The sequence below is a fragment of the Lentinula edodes genome (assembly GCF_021015755.1).
Source record: "Lentinula edodes strain Le(Bin) 0899 ss11 chromosome Unknown C8R40scaffold_47, whole genome shotgun sequence".
Lineage (NCBI taxonomy): Eukaryota > Fungi > Basidiomycota > Agaricomycetes > Agaricales > Omphalotaceae > Lentinula > Lentinula edodes.
Window position 1 is genome coordinate 167,787 of NW_025764353.1, and position 19,612 is coordinate 187,398.

Sequence of the window (19,612 nt, forward strand, 5' to 3'; positions counted from 1 at the left end):
CCGAATGTTGAATGGAAATGGTTTCTGAGCAGCTATTGTTTGATAGATTCCAAGCGAGTGGCTATTAGTCCTAACCGACATGCGTCTGCTAGTGTCAGGTCTACAGGAGCCAACAGAATCAGACCAGAATGGCCGAAATGACTGGGTAACTCGGACCTCATTGGCAAGTCACCTACTCTCCTCGACACTGAACTATGATTGACTCTATGTGGTATCGCTCGAAGACATTCCGCGAATTCCACCTTCGTTGGCTCGTATCAGCATTGTTATCTACTCTAAGTACATGTTGTGCTTCGCTTTGACGTCGGGAGTTGTTTTAATACCGTTCGATCTAGGACTATGTAGATCACACTCAGCCTCTGGTTACTCGGTTCAGAATCAGTTCCCAGCCGATACTAGTTGAGTGATTTAAGTTCCTCCGTTTTCGATAAATCATGAAACGATCATCGATAGATTCTCATTCTCTTGCAATACGGAAGTCATCTGCTTTTTGGAGGCATGCCATCTTGGAATATGGCTACTGGATGCACATGAGCTATATACAATGCCACAAATGTGGAAGATGAGACTCACACCACTTGACGGGAAGCAGATTAGATAACAGGAAATTCCTTCGACTATAATTAAGTAAACACTGTTTCTTTCAGTAAGTACTGATTGTGTTCCTGCCAGCATGTGTCTTCTCATGTTTCCAGCTTGACAGCAGATGCAAGATACATGTGTACATATATCCCATCTCATCCTTTCTCTCCCATCTCCCTTCAGGCCAGCACCATAGACAATTGGTATCCGCTTTGAAGAAACAGAACCGACAAGGCTAGTGTCCGCTCAGAGGAAACAAAGCCCATTAGCTAGAATCAAAGAAGTACATGGCACTCCACAGAGCTCTAGCGCCGCTCTGGGCCGCGCTTTCGATTACATATGTCCATTGGTACTGATGATTCTCCGACAGTGATCTCGAAGAGCCATTTTGGGAACTCTACAACAACCTCTAGAAGTGGACCAATCACAGGTTACAATCTGTGACTTGATTCCCCGATGATCTTTGGCATGACGGGCGTGATCTACGATACTGCAGGAATCCTTTTTATGCTAAGTTTGCACTGCTACGTATCTTGCTATGTATTGATTGTACTTACCTCTCGGTATTTACATGTGAACCTATTATTAGAGAATATTTCGTGCCGGGGTTGCGAAGCAAGAATGTACCGGCTTTGGGACCTCCTGAGACTGAAAATGCGAGACAGGACGTATTATACCGTCTGAATCTAGAAGCTGAATTCAAATCCCCGAAGTAGTCCGGAAGTTACTCGAAATCAGCTTCTAAACGCGGGGAACCGGTTCAATCATGCTTGTGAGATTTGACCATATGTTCAGAAGGTGGAGACTGCCAACCTGCGAAGGCTCTTATCTATTCCCGAGGGTCTACATAAAGGGAAGCAGAAGGGAAACGAAGTTCCCGTCCTTTGCTTACTGGCTATAGTTCCCTGCCATGTCGTTGGAAGACAAGCAGAGCGGAGACTTCGTGGACGCCGAGAAGGGACTGTTACCAGCCGATATAGGTATTTTTCCCTCTCAATTGGTTCTGCCAAATTCAGTATCAACTTAAGGCCTATCTTCCAGAGGCCGTTGAAGCAATCGCCATCCCAGAGTTCGATGATCCTAACATCGACAAAGATGCTGCCATCGAGGGAGTACTTGGTCAGTTTTATCAACACTCATCGTACTCATTTGAAGTTCACTTGAATCGACAGAGGATGATTCTCCCTACCCCGAGGTTCGGTCCGCCGTGGCAAACACAGACGATCCAGCCATTCCGGTTGGGACTTTGAGGTCTTGGACTATTGGCTTTGTCTGGGCTAGTTCGTCCCTTATTTTTCACTTCGTGCATGCTTGTACTAATGACTGCGTACCCTAGTTCTGATTCCAGTAAGCCTTAAATCATGTCTGCTTGGCATGACAAAATACTGATCTACCTGCCTTCTAGGGGCTTAACCAATTTTTCTTCTTCCGATATCCTTCTGTGACGATTACCGGTGTGCGTCATCATCATCTTGCTTTGCTCCATTCGCAGTTGACGTTATTTCTCCTTGCATTGCGCACAGCTCGTCGCACAATTACTTGCGTTCCCTATTGGTCGAGCATGGGCAAGATTCGTCCCTAACGTCAAGGTGTTCGGTATAGCCTTAAACCCAGGTCCTTTCACTATCAAGGAGCACGTAAGTAACGCCACCGTAATCTACAGCGCATGACAACTGATGTTCTATCCAAGGTTCTTGTTACAATAATGGCTACAGTCGGTTATCAAAGTGCATATGCCACTGATATCGTTGCTGTCCAACGAGTTTTCTATAACCAAGTATTCAACTTCAGCTACCAGTGGCTCATGGTCATGTCCACCCAATTGATTGGTTTCTCCATCGGTGGTATATGTAGACGATTCCTTGTTCAACCCCCTTCGATGAGTGAGTTCACACTACATTGTTTGATTGATCATACAGATCACCGATCGCGATTCCTTTCAGTTTGGCCGACAGACCTGGTTACTTGTACGCTCTCTCCCATTTTGATGGTTTCTTATCGCCCACCTTTACCATGTAGGTGCCTTGTTCAATACACTCCACTCCACGCAGTATGCAGGGATGGGAAAACGTGGAGGTATCAGCCGTGAAAGATTTTTCCTGTTCGCATTTCTTGGGTCATTCTCTTGGTACTTCATGCCTGGATATCTCTTCCAAGCATTGAGTTATTTCTCCTGGGTGTGCTGGATTGCACCAGACAATATCAAAGTCAATCAGATGTTCGGGGTATGTCTGGAAGTAACACTGTCGACAGAGTCAAAATATTTACTGAACAATATATTTTACAAGTATCGATCCGGTCTTGGAATGAGTCTCCTTACCTTCGACTGGGCTCAGGTATTGTTTCTATTTCTGTTAAATTTCTGTCAAACTCTCTCACCATGCGTCTTCAGATTGCATATGTCATATCGCCACTGGCTACACCTTGGTGGGCTGAGGCCAATGTCGCATTTGCATTTGTATTCTTCTATTGTGAGCACTCATTCACGATAACACAGTGCCTTGCTGAATGAACTTTCATAGGGCTTATCGCACCAATCTTATATGTACGTGTGCTACACCGTTGTACGGCTGCTGATTTAAGTTCCTGACCTTATTTGTATCCCAAAAGTACACCAATACTTGGAACTCTGCCTACCTCCCGTATGGTCGTTTCTCTTAATTCTAGCTCGGCTATTCATTCGTTCAATAGGGTCCTCAACGATGGGTCTTTCAATCGAAACGGAACACCGTACGACGTCTCACAAATAGTCAATGCCGATGGATCTTTCAACCAGGCCGCCTACGAAGCCTACAGTCCCTTGTACTTGTCGGTGACTTTTGCACTGGCTTATGGTAAATCGGTACAAAGTATGTTCTGTGTGACCTGTTTACTGACATATCACTCTACAAAGGATTGTCTTTCGCTAGTGTAACGGCAACGTTGACACACACATTGTAGGCCTTTAATACCTTTGATGCAAACAATCTCAACTAACAAAGTGCCTCAGCCTTTTCTACCGCAAACAAATCTGGCATCAGGCCCGCCGCTCCATCCACGAACAGGCTGATATTCATGCAAGACTCATGTCGCGCTACGCCCAGGTACCCAACTGGTGGTACATCATTATCTTCCGTGAGACACTTCTTCGGGCTTGTCTTTCTCCAAATCGCTGACAAGACATTTAGTGGCTATGTTTACATTCGGAGTGATTTCGATTGAAGTGTGGGACACACAGTTCCCAGTTCAATACTATATCCTCGCCCTTGTGATATGTTAGTACCTTTGAGCCTATATGCGTGTAAATTCACTCACAGTATGCCATTCAGCCTTCTTTTACACCGTTCCTATTGGTATAATTCAGGCAATAACTAATCAACAAGGTACCATTGAATATCTTCCTTCCCACTCCTAAGTTGCTCACCTTTTCATATCTTCCAGTTGGGCTCAACGTTATCACTGAACTTATTATTGGTTATGCTCTTCCTGGCCACCCAGTCGCAATGATGATGTTCAAGACTTGGGGATACATCACAATGGCACAAGGTACCACTCCACGCACACGAGAGGAGAGAAATACGCTCATATGTCCCCTTTTACCACGATAGCTTTGCAGTTCACCCAGGATCTCAAACTGGGTCATTACATGAAGATTCCTCCGAGAACGATGTTCGCCGCTCAAGTTATTGCCGCCGTTATCGCTGGAACTACTCAATTGGGTGTTCAAGCATGGATGTTCACGAATATTCAGGGTATGTGTGATCAGGACCAGCCTGATGGTTTTATTTGCCCTTCGACGACGGTGTTCGGCACGGCTAGTATAATTTGGGGTGTGATTGGTCCTAGGCGAATCTTTTCGCAGGGCACGACTTACTATGGTCAGTTAAACGCATGTTCTGCACAGACGTAGTGACAATTTGATTTCAGGTTTGCTGTTCTTCTTCGTCGCTGGTTTCCTCGCACCTCTCGGAGCCTGGCTTGTCAGTCTTAAATGGCCAAATAGCTGGATCCGCTATGTCAAGTAAGTATTTTCCTGTCCGTCCATAATTCAAAGGACTCAAGTTCAGTTGCCCATAGCTTCCCCGTCGTGTTCACCGGTACCGGCCTTCTTCCACCCGCCACTTCCATCAACTACGTTCCATGGGCCATTGTAGGATTCATCTTCCAGTATGTCATTCGTCGCAAACACTTTTCGTGGTGGACGAAGTACAATTATGTTCTTTCCGCCGCTATGGATTCTGGAGTGGCAATCTCGACTATTGTAATATTTTTCTGCTTGGAGTTCCCTGACGCTGGAAAGATCGGGCAGAGTACCATAGCCACCTGGTGGGGCAATACCGTCAGTACTGGGTTTATTCCGAAGTTGTTCATTCATCTTAATTCAGATCGTCGAATTTTTCAACAGGTCTTTGAAAACACTGCCGATGGACAAGGATTGTCGCTGCTCACTCCTCCTCCTGGAGGATTCGGGTGAGTCGCACTTTTCCATTGCATTGTCAGTCTCTGAGCTCGATTTGGCTTTAGACCGAATACTTGGCATTGATGTGCCATTTTTATGTTCGCTACGAATGACTTGGGTAGCATCTATGTATGTATGTGTCTGTTGTATTATCTGTAGTAATGCTATCATCTGTGAGAACCAATTGTCAAAATTCGGATCGAACCCATGTTGACGCCTTAACCTAGCACCGAGGCATTCGAATTTCGCTGTGATAGAAATATGATACAGAAAGGACTTGACTAACAACACTACAAATGTCCCCTGACACGCTTTGGCTCATATCTACCAGATTACTGTTATAAGTGGGAAATTCAGCAAAGTTAGGAAAAAGGCGCTCACGGTTCTTCTAAATATTCCACCTCCTTCCCATCCAAAACAAGGCCCGTGATAACATTCTCCTCTACTCTTGGGATACTAGACATCCCGACGATGGGGCTAGTCACCTTCATATTGACCCAAACCAGTGCGACTTGGGTCATTGTCCAACCTTTCTTCTTGGCGATTTCCTCAACTCTTTCAATGATAGTCTTATCGGCATCAGAGAAAGGACTGTAAGAGGGACTGGATTTAGCCTCCTCGGCCCGAACAGTGGCATTGGTTTCTACAGGACGACAGAGTTTGCCGCCGGCGACAGGGGCCCAGGGAATCAATCCGATACCATTGAAGTTGCAGTAGGCATTCATTTCACGTTCCTATGCGGATATCAGAACCTCGCACTTCAAAACAACTGAAATTCTACCTCTTCCCGATAAAGTAACGAGTACTCATTCTGCATACTAGCAAATTTCGTCCACCCATGCTTTTCCGCTATTTCGTTCATACGTGCAAACTGCCAACACCGCATTGAGCTAGCTCCAATGTACCTTACCTTCCCACTTTGCACCAGGTCGTGCAAAGCCTTCATCGTCTCTTCCACTGGCACCTTGGGATCAAAGCGATGAATTTGCAGGAGGTCAATGTAAGAGGTCTTCAAACGTTCCAAGGATGCATCGACAGCATTAAAAATCGCAGCGCGAGAGAGACCAGATTGGTTGACGTATTGAGGCCAATCTCGCATATGAGGATTATAGTATGTGCGGGTACCAGGATCCGCGGCAACCAGACCATTGCATTTACTGAGGATGACGATTTGGTGACGAGGAATGTTGTACTGATTGCGAAATGGGGTTGAATCAATGTGATTGGGTAGTCCTTATATGTATGTACCTTTTCAATGAACTTTGCAACGATTTTCTCAGATTCGCCATTCGAGTAAACATTCGCGGTGTCGATTGTATTGATCCCGCGATCCCAAGCAGCTTTGAGGATGGGGAGTGAATTTTCTTCGTCTAGAACCCAAGACTAAAAGTATGAATAGAGTGATGAGTTGGACGATGGGCAGAGAAGGGAATCTGCAACTTACACCCCAAAGTGGCGATCCATAGCTCATCGCACCAACCTGGTCAGAAAGAGCATTAGTTATCAAGATGTCTAGAGTACCAGACAAAGAGCATCTACGATGGGCACCGACACCCTCAATCCTGAGGACCCCAGCTGATTGTATTCGACGGGGTTGGCCATGATGATGATATTGATAGTGGTAGTTTTGGATGAGGAAAGATTCTTCGTCCTGGTCTCATGAGCATCTTTAATTACTTTAGATTACTTTCACCTTGCTTGCGAACTACCAGTCATTTTTTGATGTGCTGAGGTACAATTTGGACCTGTTTTGTTTGAAAGCTTCCGATTCTACAGCTCACCGTACTCACTGAGGCTCATCTCACCTTAGATCATTTCATTTAGCATACAGGGCGACCTGTACCCACTCGGAGCGTGTCCCATTTTTTTTTACAATTCAGGTACATTAGTCAACGAAGTAGGGTGTGGTCGAAACCTAGCTGCCCAATACTGTGCTGCATTTCATCTACTATCCCGAAGACGGGAAGTGGTTATAGTGAGGCACAACGTAACATACTCCCACTGAGTAGTAAGCGTACAACTATTATGTGTAGGGTACTATGGGCAGACAATCATTTGTTACTTACTGAAACTGATATGGCTGCAACTACTGCTGCCACGATGTTTTGATTAACACAGCAGCGCGCTCTGCAAAAACATACACTGGAACCTGCGTATGGCTACAGGTAACAAATGGCTAGAGACATTTCCTCAGTGTCATGAATAAAAGCCCAATAATGAGCAACTCACGAAAGCAGACGCATCAACTACTCTCAAACCATCTACACCTTTAACTTTTAAATCCGGGTCCAGAGCCCCATAGCTCGCGTCTTTGGCAGACATCGCTACGGTCCCCACCGGATGTGCCGAGCTTCCGGTAGAGTTACGGATGTATGATTCTAATTGAACATCTAATTCTGTGGCGTTCATGGTGAAAAAGTCGGGAATACTTGGTAGTCCTGTTGGTGGCTCGAGGATGTAACCGTCCCACACTGAGGCATTGAGGAACGTGTAGACGATCTTGAATGCTTCTTTCATTGCAACAATATCAAACTTGGCCGTGAGATACCCTGGGTCAATGATCGGAGGAGTGAATGGGTTTGAGCCATTGATAGTAATGGAGCCGCCTAATCGACAAAGAAAATGAGAGTAGAATAAAGATAAGACAAAATACCGACGAGAAGCAGGAGAAACGACTACTGTGGTCATTGACATGTGATAACCAGTTGTCGGGGGTGCGATAAAGTAACCATTCTGTAGTCCACACATTCAGACAAGAAAGATTTGGGTATTATTGAGTAAGTTAACTCACTCCTGGATAAATTTCTAGATGGGGAGACGTCGCACCTGCAGCGAAGTCCCCATACTCATCTGTCAATTCTTCGCTAATCCGGTAATATGATATCTGGTTTGCAAACGTATCGCCTAGTGGACCAGCGCCTTGGAAGTCTCCCTGTCCATCTTCTCCCATCCATTCCGCTAGCACCTCATTCGAGACGGTATCATTGCGGTTGATATCGTCATAAGTATCTGTGGTGCTAGCTAAGAATGCATTCGCAATGAAAGCTTGATCGGAAAGATTCTGTCCAACACTAGGAAGGTCGACAAGGGCCGTGATTCCTGCGGTGAGCAGAGTAGTGGAATTGCCGATGCCGGAATTGAGCAGTATTTGAGGAGAACCAACGACACCTCCGCAAATGATGACTTCTTTCGAAGCTGTAATTTGGGTCAGGGTAACTACATGATCAGGAGGTAAATCGGGTTATCTACTCGTTTATCGCGATAGGAAGACTGACCATTGGTAATATCCTGCGTGAATTCCACAGTACGGAACGAGTACCTTGTAGTCGAGTTCAATGTTGTGTTACTCGTCGGAACAACGCGGGCTACCCGCGCATTCACTAATACATCCAAGTTGTCTTTCTCATCAGGTAGATAGGCGGTGACAGAGCTACTCCTGCGCCCTTCCGAGTCAATGGTCCGTGGCAGCCAACCTATTGAACAACGAGATTAGCATGTTTGTTGTTGGCGTGTGCATTGAGAGTTACCTAGTCCTAAAGGCGACCCAGAATTGACATCCTCGTTATATGAATATATTCCCCCTAGTTCATCCACGGCATCCAGGACCTTCGAATCGATGCTTTGCGAGAAGCTAGGCAGGCTGACATCGACCGCTCCATTGTAATAGTGGACGTTAGGGTTGTATTCGCCTGTAGTATTAGGATTCCCAGCCGGAGGCACAAGTTTTTCGTTCTAATTGAGACAAACCGAACGAAACATCAAGCAAAAAGAGGAGAAGCGATAGAACGCGGTTTAGACAAGCAAAAGAGTTCCTTATGTTTACGAACCAGAGCAAGGTACTGTTGAATACTGTCCCAAGACCATCCGTCATCTCCAGTGGTATCTGCAAAGCGATTGAAGTCGTCCGAAGACCCACGGGTGTAGAACATCCCATCTTCATAAACAACTGAGCTCGGTGTTTCTTGTACCAAAACATAAATACACCCACTAATTGAACTGGATCCGCCCAGAATAAATCCCCTCGGGAAAAACAACCATCGGTCACCCAACCCGGGCTGGACTGTCGTTGTAAGATTCCAGTCGTACTGCAACACCGTCCGGGTGGCGAAATATGGAACGGTGATATTGAATACGCCGACGGAACTGTATGTTGTGATAGTAAGTACATGGTGGGCGTTCATCCGAAGGAGAATCGGAAATAGATATCAGGAACGAGAAGTTTATTTGTGGGTCCCACAGCGGTTAAGTTTCCAGGACAATTAAAAAAAGAAGGCGATGAGAGGGAAAGAGGTCGACTTACGATGTTCCAGCTTCAAGCACCAATACATTGAAGGCAGAATCTTCTGAGAGCCTGCTGGCTAGTGCGATCCCTGCCGTACCTCCTGCGAACAAAATTTGTTCGATCGTCGGAACCTTGAAAAGGCAACACACACCTCCAGCAATGATAAAATCGTACTCTTTTCCCAAAGGGAGGTCACTGTACTGATCATAGATCGCAGCAGAAGAAATCGCGACCAGGGTCGATAAGTACAGTAAGATTGTTGCTGCTGTATAAAGGGATTGGGTACATCTAATAATCATCGGAACGTAGGGACGTGGATATGCTTTGGGTGCACCGTGAAACAGGGGATATGCTGGAAACGAAGAAACAGGTCAGACAGTTGGAGCTTCATCAAATGCTTCCCCTGGAGTGCTTATATATGTTCTGCTGTAAGCCTGTAATGGATGAAGAAGTTTGGTCCTGAGCTATACTGTACTAATGCGCTAATTGGACCTGGTGATACATGACATGATCTTGCCATCTTGGTGGATACGACGTTCATATTGACTGTGTAACGGCAGGCTGAATGTTCAGAAGTTGAGAAACGCGTTCAACACGGGCAGATTGCTAAGAGAAAGACTATTTTGAAGGGAAAAAGGAGGTGAATGGGGAAATCGACGGAAGATTAGAGCTCGCGAAAGGAATGGGATGCGTCAACATATATGGGAGGAGTCGGAGACATAGATCTTCACAAATGTATCGCTTTACCAATCTGAAGAATGTGATTAGTGTACTGTCAAAGAAGGACTGGAAGAAGGATTAATTCAGTACTTACAAGCACAGTTTGTGTCAATTGATGTTTGAGATGTAGGCCGTGTGCAAGAAAGACTACACTACATAGGATCGGCTTCCTACGAAAGACCTGGTCTTGCAAACAAAAGGTTCAAAAAGTTGAATAAGACGCTTATTTTCTGGTACATAAGTAATTCTGCCCAGAAGGACTTGAATGACTCGGAGAGTCCGGGGCTGTACCAGGACCGTGACTAATGGCGTGGGAGGATTTGTTCACAACAGCGAGGAACCTACTGGAACCCATCCTTGTTATCATTATAAACACACCCAATCCTTTTGGGATTGGATATCTCCTTGATCATCCCGTCTGAACCCAGCTCGTAGAGTTCTCGAACCTTCTTAGTGCCAGTAAACCAGCAGCAAATTGAATTGCTCAGCTACATCGTTCAACAGCGGCTTGTCATACGCGTCAGAGCCCTCACTAATTGGAGGCAGAGAGATGAGGGTTTCAAATTATCGGTGTGCACTGCTGGAGTTGGTATGTATGTCGTCTATGGACATTGTTGCGGCTTTCGTCTTATGCAAAACCATTACAGCACTGCAGTTCTTTTGACGCGTATGAATTGGAACACATCTATAACAATCGCATACGGATATCGGATATCTTACCCGGGCGACATGTAGAACCTCAGTTACCTACTTAATCGTAGTCTCCGGTTTAATTGATTCGATGCATCTGAACTTTATTGGAAATAGACAAAGCTTGGATTCCCCGATCTCATTCTCCTGAGGCTTACCATCGGACAACGCGGTATTCGTCTCATTGAACAATTTACACTGTTCATCGAATTGTCATAAAAATACACATCCGATCCTATCAAAGTGAGCTCTCATCTCAGTTACCACCATCTTATCCAACGACCTTTAGGCCTTGAGCAAACCTTATAGTCGCGTCTGATACACGAGGCAGACTTCTGACGCCGCACGGCCAAACCCTTTGGTGAATGAGATTGTTTACTGCTCTCCTGTTTACCCCCATGTCGACGAGTCCAATCTCAACTCGCCGTCGCCCAGGTCGTGATACGGAATCCACCACTGGACGCGATGATACTCACAATGTTCTCGCCACAGAGCCTGGCCTTGGTGGCTCGAGATTTAAATCCGGTTCAGGACAATTCTGCCCGTTTTTTGCTCGAGGCCAATGTCGTTACGGCGATCAGTGTAGGTGGCGTCACGACGCTGTAGCGGCGATAGCCACGGCCGTTAGTCGTTCCAATTCAGCTTCATTGGCGGCAAGCAATGCAAAGGTATGCACATTTCATTTTGAGCAAAGTAATCGAGAGCTCAAAAATCGCAGATCCAGACCCCGAGCGAAAGTAAAGTACAGCTCCAAGTTAAACCGTGTTTTGCGTGGAGGAAGGGTTCTTGCACAAAAGGAGACCAATGCCGATATAGCCATGACCCCGCAGAGGCCGTACGAAGCAATCTTGTGTCACAATCTACTGCGGATATGACTACAATCAGCGCGCCACAAAACAAAGGTTCGATAAATCATCGAGCAAAAGTGATTGCGAAGCAGGAGCAGGAGCGCGCTAGAGAGAGAAAACGCAAGGCGGACCAGGAAAGAGGAAAAAAGCTGGAGCTGGCACGGCAGCGTCAAGAGGCTGCGCAGAAGAAGAAGGAAGCGGAGCTTGAAGCGAAACATAGGGCAGAGGAAGAAGCTCTTGCTCTAGAGAAATTCAAGATCCGTGAACAAGCTCTACTCGCTGAAAAACATCGTTCCGATGCATTGGTCACCATCCAGCGTAATACCTTCGGCTCTACCATCGCCACTTTTGGTGCTGGTGCCCAAATCGTGTGGATCGTCCCTGGCTTTCAGACTTGCCGGGTGAGGATTAGGGATATCCCGCTTGGAGTACAGGCGGTCCCGTTCCGGGACTTCTTACAGACGAACCTAGGTGATATGGGAGTGGACGCTAGGCAGAAGTTCTACGTCGTTAGTTTAAAACGGTGGAACCAGTTACAGGAAGCAGTCGTAGTAGCTGACGTCGATAATGCCAAAGATCTGGTTCGCAGGCTGGACGGTGTTATCTTCAAAGGGCAGTCACTGAAGCTTGACCTCAATCAGAACGGGGGAATGGGCGGCATGCACACCCGTAATTCCGGCACTTTTTCTTTGAAAATCTCTTGGAAAGATCCATCCTCTCGATACGTTGTTACATATTTATCTCAAATTACCGCCGAGGACCAGAGGAGACGTTTTAACGGGACACTGGCTTTTGGTCGGAAGATTAAAGTCGAGAACAATACGAACCGACATGGGGACATTACCCCAGACCAAATCCTTATTAGTGACCTACCCTTCGAATTGACAGACGGCAGTGTCAGAAATTTCTTTGACGGGATAACTGTCCGAAGAATATCTGGCCAGTCTTTAGGTTACGCCGAAGATAACGTTAGACCGCAGCTGAAGGAACATATTCGATGGCTTTGTAGTGTCAGATCCATCGAGCCGCCCGAATTTGACGAGGGGCGATCACAAATTCATACCACTGCTATTGCTGTTGAACATACAGTCTATGCCCGTTTCGACAAATGGGAGTCTGCTAAACAAATACATGACCTTCTGAAGAGTCAGAAGTTTTCATGGATTGGCAATGCCTTCTTCCGTCTGTGGCTTCCCGACCCTATCCAATATGAGATCACCATTCCCTTCCGCCAATATCAAGCTCAACTCACTCGCTGGAAGTCATTTCTATCTGACGCCGGAGGCAAAAAGGATCTTAGGATGCGTATAAACGAGAAGCCGGACAAGGAAAAAGTTTTTGTCCAGGTAGAAGGAGCCGACGCAAAAGCACTTGGGATGCTCAAAGTCCGCATCGAGAATCTCGCAGCGGGAGAGAAACTAGGTATCTGGCACAGATCATTCTGCACTGACTCTGGTCGATCGTTTCTCCGTTCTCTTCTATCCCTTACTGGGGTGGTAGTTGTTCCAGACTGGAGACTGAGGGTTGTTAAGGCTTATGGTGAACAACCGGCCATAGAGAAGGCTCGAGAGGCGATATTACGAGAAATTGATCGACTTGCAGGTTTGGAGTATACCGTGACGTTGAATCGCGATAGCGTGCGGTTCTTTGCACAGGAAGGGATGACTTCCTTGAAGGAAAGGTTTGGAAATGATAGTGTGTCCCTGAATATCTCTGGTTTACCCCGCATCACTATTCGAGGAGGCGAAGATGCTCAACGTGCACTTCACACTCTCATTGAGCAGTCGCATCGAAAGGTCCAGCCATCTAAAAATGAAGGAGGCTCGTCTTGTCCGATTTGTTTGGATGAAGTGTCGGTTCCCGTTCAGCTTGGATGCGGGCACGAGTACTGCAATGCTTGTTTGCACCACTTCCTCACTGCTGATGTCAAGAACTTTCCAATTGTCTGTCTTGGCGACGAGGCTCAGTGCAAGAAGCCAATCGCGTTGCCGGTGATCCAGAAGTTTCTCACCGAAGTCCAATTTGATACCCTCCTCGAAGCTGCGTTTATGCAACACATTGAGAAGAACCCGGAAGTGTTCAAATATTGTCCAACTCCGGATTGCGAACAGCTTTACCGATGTGCGGATAGTGGCTTGTCCGAATCACATGTTTGCTGTCCATCGTGTCTCGCCGAAATATGTACTAGATGCCACGAAGGCCATAAAGGCATGTCCTGCGACGAAAGACAACGTTCACGGAATGATCAAGAGAACAATGAAGAGCTAAATGCTCGGTGGGCTGGAATGACTGGCGTCAAGAAGTGTCCGAGATGTTCCGTCTGGATAGAAAAGACGGATGGCTGTAATCACATTTCGTGTAGATGTGGAGCGCACGTCTGCTGGCGTTGCATGGGTATATTCGATGCAGGCACCATATATGCCCATATGACGAATGCTCACGGTGGATATGGAGATGGAGATGGATTGATTCAGAACTTAGACTATGATGCACAGGCTCGTGAGCTGCAAGTCTGGAACAACCTTGCCACTACTGCTCGTCGAATTGCACAGGAGCCTCCCCAACCCCTCTATCATATTGATACAGGAAGGAACGACAGACTTGTACAAGAAGCACAAAGAAGGATCGCTTTGATGCACGAGCAGCGAAGACAGCAGCAGGAACAACGAGTCCGAGATCTGGAGGCAACACAACGTAGGACTCGTCAGGAGGAAGGTGGGAACTGGTGCACGATTATGTAGAGTCTCTTTCCTTGGACGCTGAATTAAGTACGACGACTATATAGCACTGATCATGACGACGAGTGAGAAAAATTATCGAAGACGCGAAGATTCTATACTATCTATCTATACCAACACATTCAGGACCATTCGAGATCCGATTCTCGCAAGTGCTCTGACCTCAGACCACAGAACTCCTCCGTGCAAGTTCCGTGCTGCCTAATTGTGAGCTGCTTATAAAGGTCAAATAATTGTGCTGCAACCCGCATTCCCTCATGGCCAACCTTGTCGAATACCGCCAGTTAGGAAACTCTGGTTTGAGGGTATCTGTGCCCATCGTCAGCTGCTTCTGCTCTCTTTTCATACTTGTAATACTGAAAAAATTGAACTGCATAGGTAGGTGCAATGAGCTATGGATCTCCAGAATGGCTGGTGCGTGAAGACGTTACCTATATGGATTGATGGCATTCATGTTGCTCTCTTTTCCTAGCCGTGGGTGCTTGATGAGGAACAATCACTCCCCATTTTGAAGGCGGCTTGGGATCGTGGTATCAACACAATTGATACTGCAAATGTCTACTCGAATGGCGAGTCTGAAAAAATCATTGCGAAATTCATTGAACAGGTTTGTAGCCTAACGGGACACATTTTCTATGTTGACTTACCTTCATGTCTTCGATGTAGTTCAACATCCCTCGTAATCAAATCATTATTCTTACCAAATGTTACGCTCTCGTTGGCTCCACCCCAGGTCTTCAAACATTTTTGAAACCCGAACTGAAGAATCAGCAGGAATACGTGAATCAATCAGGCTTGTCCCGTGCAGCTATCTTTAATGCAGTTGATGCTTCATTGCGACGCTTGAAGACGCCCTACATTGATCTTCTGCAAATTCACCGCTTCGATCAAATGGTTCCGGTGGAGGAGACAATGAAGGCGTTGCATGATTTGGTCCAAAGTGGGAAGGTTAGATATATCGGCGCCAGCTCCATGAGGTGCTGGCAATTTGCGCGTATGAACGAAGTCGCGGAGAAACACGGTTGGACAAAGTTTGTAAGCATGCAGAATGAATATTCATTGCTTTACCGAGAAGAGGTGAGCTTCTTTTCTTGATAAACCCATCAAAAACCCCAGACCTTTACCCAGGAGCGAGAAATGAATGCCTACTGCAAATACAATGGCATAGGCTTGATTCCTTGGGCACCCGTTGCGGCAGGCAGTCTTTGTCGGCCTGTAGATGCTAACACCACTGACCGCGCTGAATCTCGCAAAGATCACCCACCTTCACAACTCTCCGACGTCGATAAACTTATCATTGGACGTGTGGAAGAGCTTGCGAAAAGGAAGGGTTGGACAATGACCCAGGTCGCCTTGACATGGGTTAAAATGAAAGTTTCCAGTCCGATCGTAGGGATGTCTAGTGTACAGCGCGTCGAGGATAACATTGTAAATGGATTAACACTCACTGAAGAAGATACTAGATATCTCGAAGAATTGTGAGTGCTTTCAACTAAGAAGTTTACCCTGTTCAAATACTTATGTTCTTTTCTGTACACTGTAGATACACACCGAAACCAGTTCGAGGACATCAGTAATTAAAGAAACTTATGGAAAGTCCCTCTCAGATCAATAGTCAATAAAATGTCGTTTGAACTAAAAAAGTTTTTGTACTATTAAACGCCGACCAAAGGCTAAGGAGACTCAACGACTTGGTGAATATGCTAGAAAAGTCTTTAATTGAGTCTAAAGGCATAGAGCGTTTGTTGTTAGTTATGGTGACAGAACCACCTACAAAGCAAGTGGTAAACGGCCGCCTGACAAAGGATTGTCATAGATTTCCAACAAGCACTCCGAGTATGACTTTGGAATATGAGATTTGATTCGCAAATCAACTAATGGTACCATCGCTGTTTTATTAAAATTCAATATGTGTGACTTCATTCGAGACTGCCGAATTACGACGAATGTCATACTGACAGATTTCACTCAAGATATCCATCCTTCTAGTACATCGGCATCCTATATAATTGCAGTGAGTTGCAATGTCTATGGAAGGATATACGGCAAAGGATGGAGCATTAGTAGGTGCTATCTTCAATGTTTTTCCACAGATGAAGGCGGATGATTAGTTATCATATTGAGGCTCAAAAATGTCAAAGAGTGTTTGAGAAGAGAAGAGGATGGAAAAATTATGATGAGAGTGGGATTCGAACCCACGCCACAATGTGACCAGATTATAATACACACCAAGTATGTTGATCTCCTTAGTCTGGCGCCTTAGACCGCTCGGCCATCTCACCACATTCAGTAAAACTTCCATAAACAATCTAACGAGTTAATGCAAAGGGAACAACAGGGAACAACAGATTAAAGATGCATAAACAGAAGTCGAAGCTGAGAGAAGTAACATGAAGAGTAGGTTGCAGTTCAACAAGGTGTGATTGAAATCATTGAATGACTCGTACGATGGCGGTCACCCCGATAAGACCACCAAAAATAACCTTCATTTCGAATAGCGACGCCAGCAGGATTTGAACCTGCGCCCTCAAAGAGGAACAGATAGAGTCACCTAGATTCTAATCTGTCGCCGTAACCACTTGGCTATAGCGCCTTCGCAGTTGACCTTTTGCAGGATATAACTGAGCAAACCGAACTAATTAAGTGGAGTCTGTACCATGATCTCGATTAGCCTCAAGGCATATCCTTAGGTATCGTAAATTTCTCTTAGTCCCTTGGGTAGTAGCCCAAAGTACCGATGTCATATCGGTGTCAGCAAGACAGCAAGCCTGAGACTAGTAAAGCCGCAGTGTTGGTTCAAGGTTGAGCCGTTCCTTAGGCCTTTAACTCTCGAGGACTTCGGGAGAAGTTGACTCACAATCCCCTGAACAAAAGATTTTTCCGACAGTTCCCTCCTCGATGCCTTGAAACCCACTATCTGTATGGTCAAGAGTGAGGATCAGATCGATCTCGGGGATGAAGAGGCCAATAATAGTGTCAAGGCTATAGAAAAGATAAGGGAAGATGTCTTCGAAGACATCTGGACACAACCCTCACCTTCAAAATAAACCAACTATGTGAATTTCTGTCTATAAGGACCTCCCAATCTTGATTTGACCCGTTGTGAGGATAGCCATATCGGTAGGTAGTGGGTCAATGTGATGGGTAGCATATGGTGCCAGGAATGTGTGTCTAAAGAAGTTTAGAGTTATCCAATTTCACTATCTCGACATCGATTGTTTGGAGCTGGGATGAACACAAGTGAAGCAGGAACGTCTATATTCCAAATTTCCTTCGGCGTTACCGAGGATTTTCAGTAATCTCTCCGCCATGAACTCCAAGAGAGAACCTCCTATGTAGTGGTCCACAAGTATCTGGAATTCGATGGTTTAGTAGTCGTCTGCATCGGATATTTTGAAAAAGACACCTTTTAGTCTTTCATGAACTTTCATGAAAGACTCGAAAAAACCCGAAGACCTTCCCGTTAACTCAAATCAACCAAGAAAACATAAGCCTCGAAGTGTAGCGGAGGATTGTCATTGGTGAGATTATGAAAATAGGCAAACTTTTGGACCAGGTTATCTGCAAATATTGATTGTGGCTGCAATTGCAGGTGGCCTGTATCCGGAATGGTTAGATTCGGAATTATATATTAGCTCGGTTTTAGCGCCAACGGGCGCTACGTTCCTTGTCTTCTACTTTCACCATTGTCGTCTAAAGCAATGAGCGCTGCTACCTGGAGAAGTACTTTCACGTATGCTCTATTCAAACCGTGCCAAAGTTTTTCTGCTGAATTTCTTCTTCTTCAGCTTCAACAAATACAGCCAGATCACTGCTGGTGCAGTGCGTAAATCACTGAAGGAAACTCAGCGGCTGGCGGCGGAGAAAAGAGGCCTTACTGCTCTGAGATACCAGGTCTGGGAGAACGGAAAAGGTGGTGAACAGGTGCGGCTGACTTCTCATTGTCGATACGTCTCTACGAGTGTTGACTGTTCACAGGTAACTCTCGACCCGACGCAAGAGTCAGACCCGAAAAATAAGACCGCCGCTGTATGATGAAGGCTAGTATATTGTCGCCCTTGCAGCTCGCGGAAGATTCTCGAACCATGGTTTCTTTCATATCATAGGCCGGCCTTATGGAAGGTGTATATGTATTGAGGAAGCAGGCGATAAAAATGTTCTCTTTGCATACCAATACCGTTGGCCCATGAAATCTACGTGGCCATTACCAAGAATGTTGGTTCATATTCCTTCTCCAAAGCCTTTGCGTCAGAACGACTTTCCTCAGTGACATTTGAATGCGCTTCCGAATTCGGCGGTTGCGAACCTCCAGCAGGGATATAGAAAAGAGGCCGTACTATGACATCGGCCTCAAGATACACTAACTCCGCAAACATATAATCCAAGCTGTTGGCTCTCAATTACCGTCCAATAGTACTGGGTCTCGATACGCGATACACTGGCAACCACTAGAAAAATCCATTGACGCCCTCTATATCGTAGGGTCTCTGTCTGTATGCTTTGAACAAAACACTTTCTAGCCGACGCGTGCTCCTCCTCTGGTCGGTGGTCCCTCAATTCTTGAGAGTCAAATCTAATAATTGATATCTGCAGTAGGGTTGGAGTACGTATATCGAGTAATAGAACCGAAGTCTGCCCATGAAAACTGAAAAGTATAAGTTGAAGATAGTTAGACTGCTGTCATAACTGGCATAACTACTCTCGCCGTCATTAGGTTTCCGAATGTAGGTGCACTTGACAATGATAGTCTTATATCGTCATCTATAGTAGGAGTTGACGCAAATCTTGATGTCCATTTCAAACGTTCAGCCATGGTTAGTCTAGGAGATCATGAATACAAGCTGCACGATTCTAGTGTATATTTTATTCATGACGCCTGCTTGACCGTGGCTCCTCCATGGCTTCACCCTAAAAGCTGCCTGATTCTTTCACGATGCGTATAACCCTTTTACCGGCCCTGATCAATGGATTCTCAGGATCCCCGACAGATCGATTCTGGATCGATTAATCGACCAATGTCCAGGCGATACCTGAAAATAGCGATTTAACCGCGACTGTGCAGTGGCGTCGCTTCTGTGGCGTGGCAGAAACATAAGAAACATACCACGACTGTATTTTTTCATTGTTCGGGATGAATGAGACCAAGACTTACCGAGGCAATTGAGGGCAATTGCCTCTTGCCGATGCAAGGTCATTAAAAGTCATATTTTAGAAATGGAAGAATAGAAAGTAATCCAAAGGATTCACTTTTACGGATCTCCTGATGAGAAGTGCAACTCGGGGATGCGCGTACCCTTGAGCCACCTTCCAGGCT

At 45.8% G+C, this 19,612-nt stretch overlaps 6 protein-coding genes and 2 non-coding genes across 8 annotated transcripts; 4 read left to right on the forward strand and 4 right to left on the reverse strand.

Moving 5' to 3' along the window:
- The first annotated feature begins 1,379 nt into the window (after nucleotides 1–1,379).
- On the forward strand, nucleotides 1,380–5,350 carry C8R40DRAFT_659305 (OPT oligopeptide transporter). The gene is made up of 24 exons (XM_046235801.1): nucleotides 1,380–1,562; nucleotides 1,624–1,701; nucleotides 1,755–1,862; nucleotides 1,919–1,929; nucleotides 1,988–2,038; nucleotides 2,106–2,219; nucleotides 2,273–2,465; nucleotides 2,526–2,549; nucleotides 2,602–2,807; nucleotides 2,871–2,918; nucleotides 2,975–3,053; nucleotides 3,105–3,127; nucleotides 3,193–3,224; nucleotides 3,274–3,416; nucleotides 3,476–3,518; nucleotides 3,572–3,696; nucleotides 3,750–3,836; nucleotides 3,891–3,944; nucleotides 4,003–4,107; nucleotides 4,170–4,439; nucleotides 4,489–4,582; nucleotides 4,639–4,900; nucleotides 4,967–5,031; nucleotides 5,086–5,350. The coding sequence occupies exons 1-24, from the start codon at nucleotides 1,493–1,495 to the stop codon at nucleotides 5,102–5,104; spliced, it is 2,304 nt and encodes a 767-aa protein (XP_046081286.1). The 5' UTR covers nucleotides 1,380–1,492; the 3' UTR covers nucleotides 5,105–5,350.
- C8R40DRAFT_1127526 (NADP-dependent oxidoreductase domain-containing protein) lies at nucleotides 5,224–6,767 on the reverse strand. Its single transcript, XM_046229062.1, has 6 exons — nucleotides 6,560–6,767; nucleotides 6,465–6,500; nucleotides 6,269–6,403; nucleotides 5,802–6,212; nucleotides 5,402–5,754; nucleotides 5,224–5,344 (listed from the first exon to the last, which is right to left on the reverse strand). Exons 1-6 carry the CDS (start codon nucleotides 6,620–6,622, stop codon nucleotides 5,311–5,313), a joined length of 1,032 nt encoding a protein of 343 aa, XP_046081287.1. The 5' UTR covers nucleotides 6,623–6,767; the 3' UTR covers nucleotides 5,224–5,310.
- Nucleotides 6,768–7,065: 298 nt separating this feature from the next.
- On the reverse strand, nucleotides 7,066–9,601 carry C8R40DRAFT_1213018 (alcohol oxidase; the record flags this gene model as incomplete). The annotated part of the gene is made up of 10 exons (XM_046233205.1): nucleotides 7,066–7,196; nucleotides 7,250–7,626; nucleotides 7,678–7,753; nucleotides 7,812–8,236; nucleotides 8,296–8,493; nucleotides 8,548–8,752; nucleotides 8,848–8,954; nucleotides 9,009–9,163; nucleotides 9,321–9,402; nucleotides 9,454–9,601. 10 exons carry the CDS (start codon nucleotides 9,599–9,601, stop codon nucleotides 7,107–7,109), a joined length of 1,863 nt encoding a protein of 620 aa, XP_046081288.1. The 3' UTR covers nucleotides 7,066–7,106.
- A 1,509-nt stretch (nucleotides 9,602–11,110) lies between these two features.
- On the forward strand, nucleotides 11,111–14,301 carry C8R40DRAFT_1175892 (uncharacterized protein; the record flags this gene model as incomplete). Its single annotated transcript, XM_046232406.1, has 2 exons — nucleotides 11,111–11,380; nucleotides 11,431–14,301. The coding sequence occupies 2 exons, from the start codon at nucleotides 11,111–11,113 to the stop codon at nucleotides 14,299–14,301; spliced, it is 3,141 nt and encodes a 1,046-aa protein (XP_046081289.1).
- Nucleotides 14,302–14,555: 254 nt separating this feature from the next.
- Nucleotides 14,556–15,875, forward strand: C8R40DRAFT_1073459 (NADP-dependent oxidoreductase domain-containing protein; the record flags this gene model as incomplete). The annotated part of the gene is made up of 6 exons (XM_046226571.1): nucleotides 14,556–14,618; nucleotides 14,677–14,712; nucleotides 14,771–14,905; nucleotides 14,965–15,375; nucleotides 15,415–15,776; nucleotides 15,842–15,875. 6 exons carry the CDS (start codon nucleotides 14,556–14,558, stop codon nucleotides 15,873–15,875), a joined length of 1,041 nt encoding a protein of 346 aa, XP_046081290.1.
- Nucleotides 15,876–16,472: 597 nt separating this feature from the next.
- On the reverse strand, nucleotides 16,473–16,580 carry C8R40DRAFT_t249. The gene has a single exon. It is a non-coding gene; the product is annotated as a tRNA-Leu (tRNA).
- Nucleotides 16,581–16,796: 216 nt separating this feature from the next.
- C8R40DRAFT_t248 lies at nucleotides 16,797–16,891 on the reverse strand. Its single transcript has one exon. It is a non-coding gene; the product is annotated as a tRNA-Ser (tRNA).
- A 1,108-nt stretch (nucleotides 16,892–17,999) lies between these two features.
- On the forward strand, nucleotides 18,000–18,333 carry C8R40DRAFT_1057447 (mitochondrial ATP synthase epsilon chain-domain-containing protein; the record flags this gene model as incomplete). The annotated part of the gene is made up of 2 exons (XM_046225150.1): nucleotides 18,000–18,031; nucleotides 18,087–18,333. 2 exons carry the CDS (start codon nucleotides 18,000–18,002, stop codon nucleotides 18,331–18,333), a joined length of 279 nt encoding a protein of 92 aa, XP_046081291.1.
- Nucleotides 18,334–19,612: the final 1,279 nt, after the last annotated feature.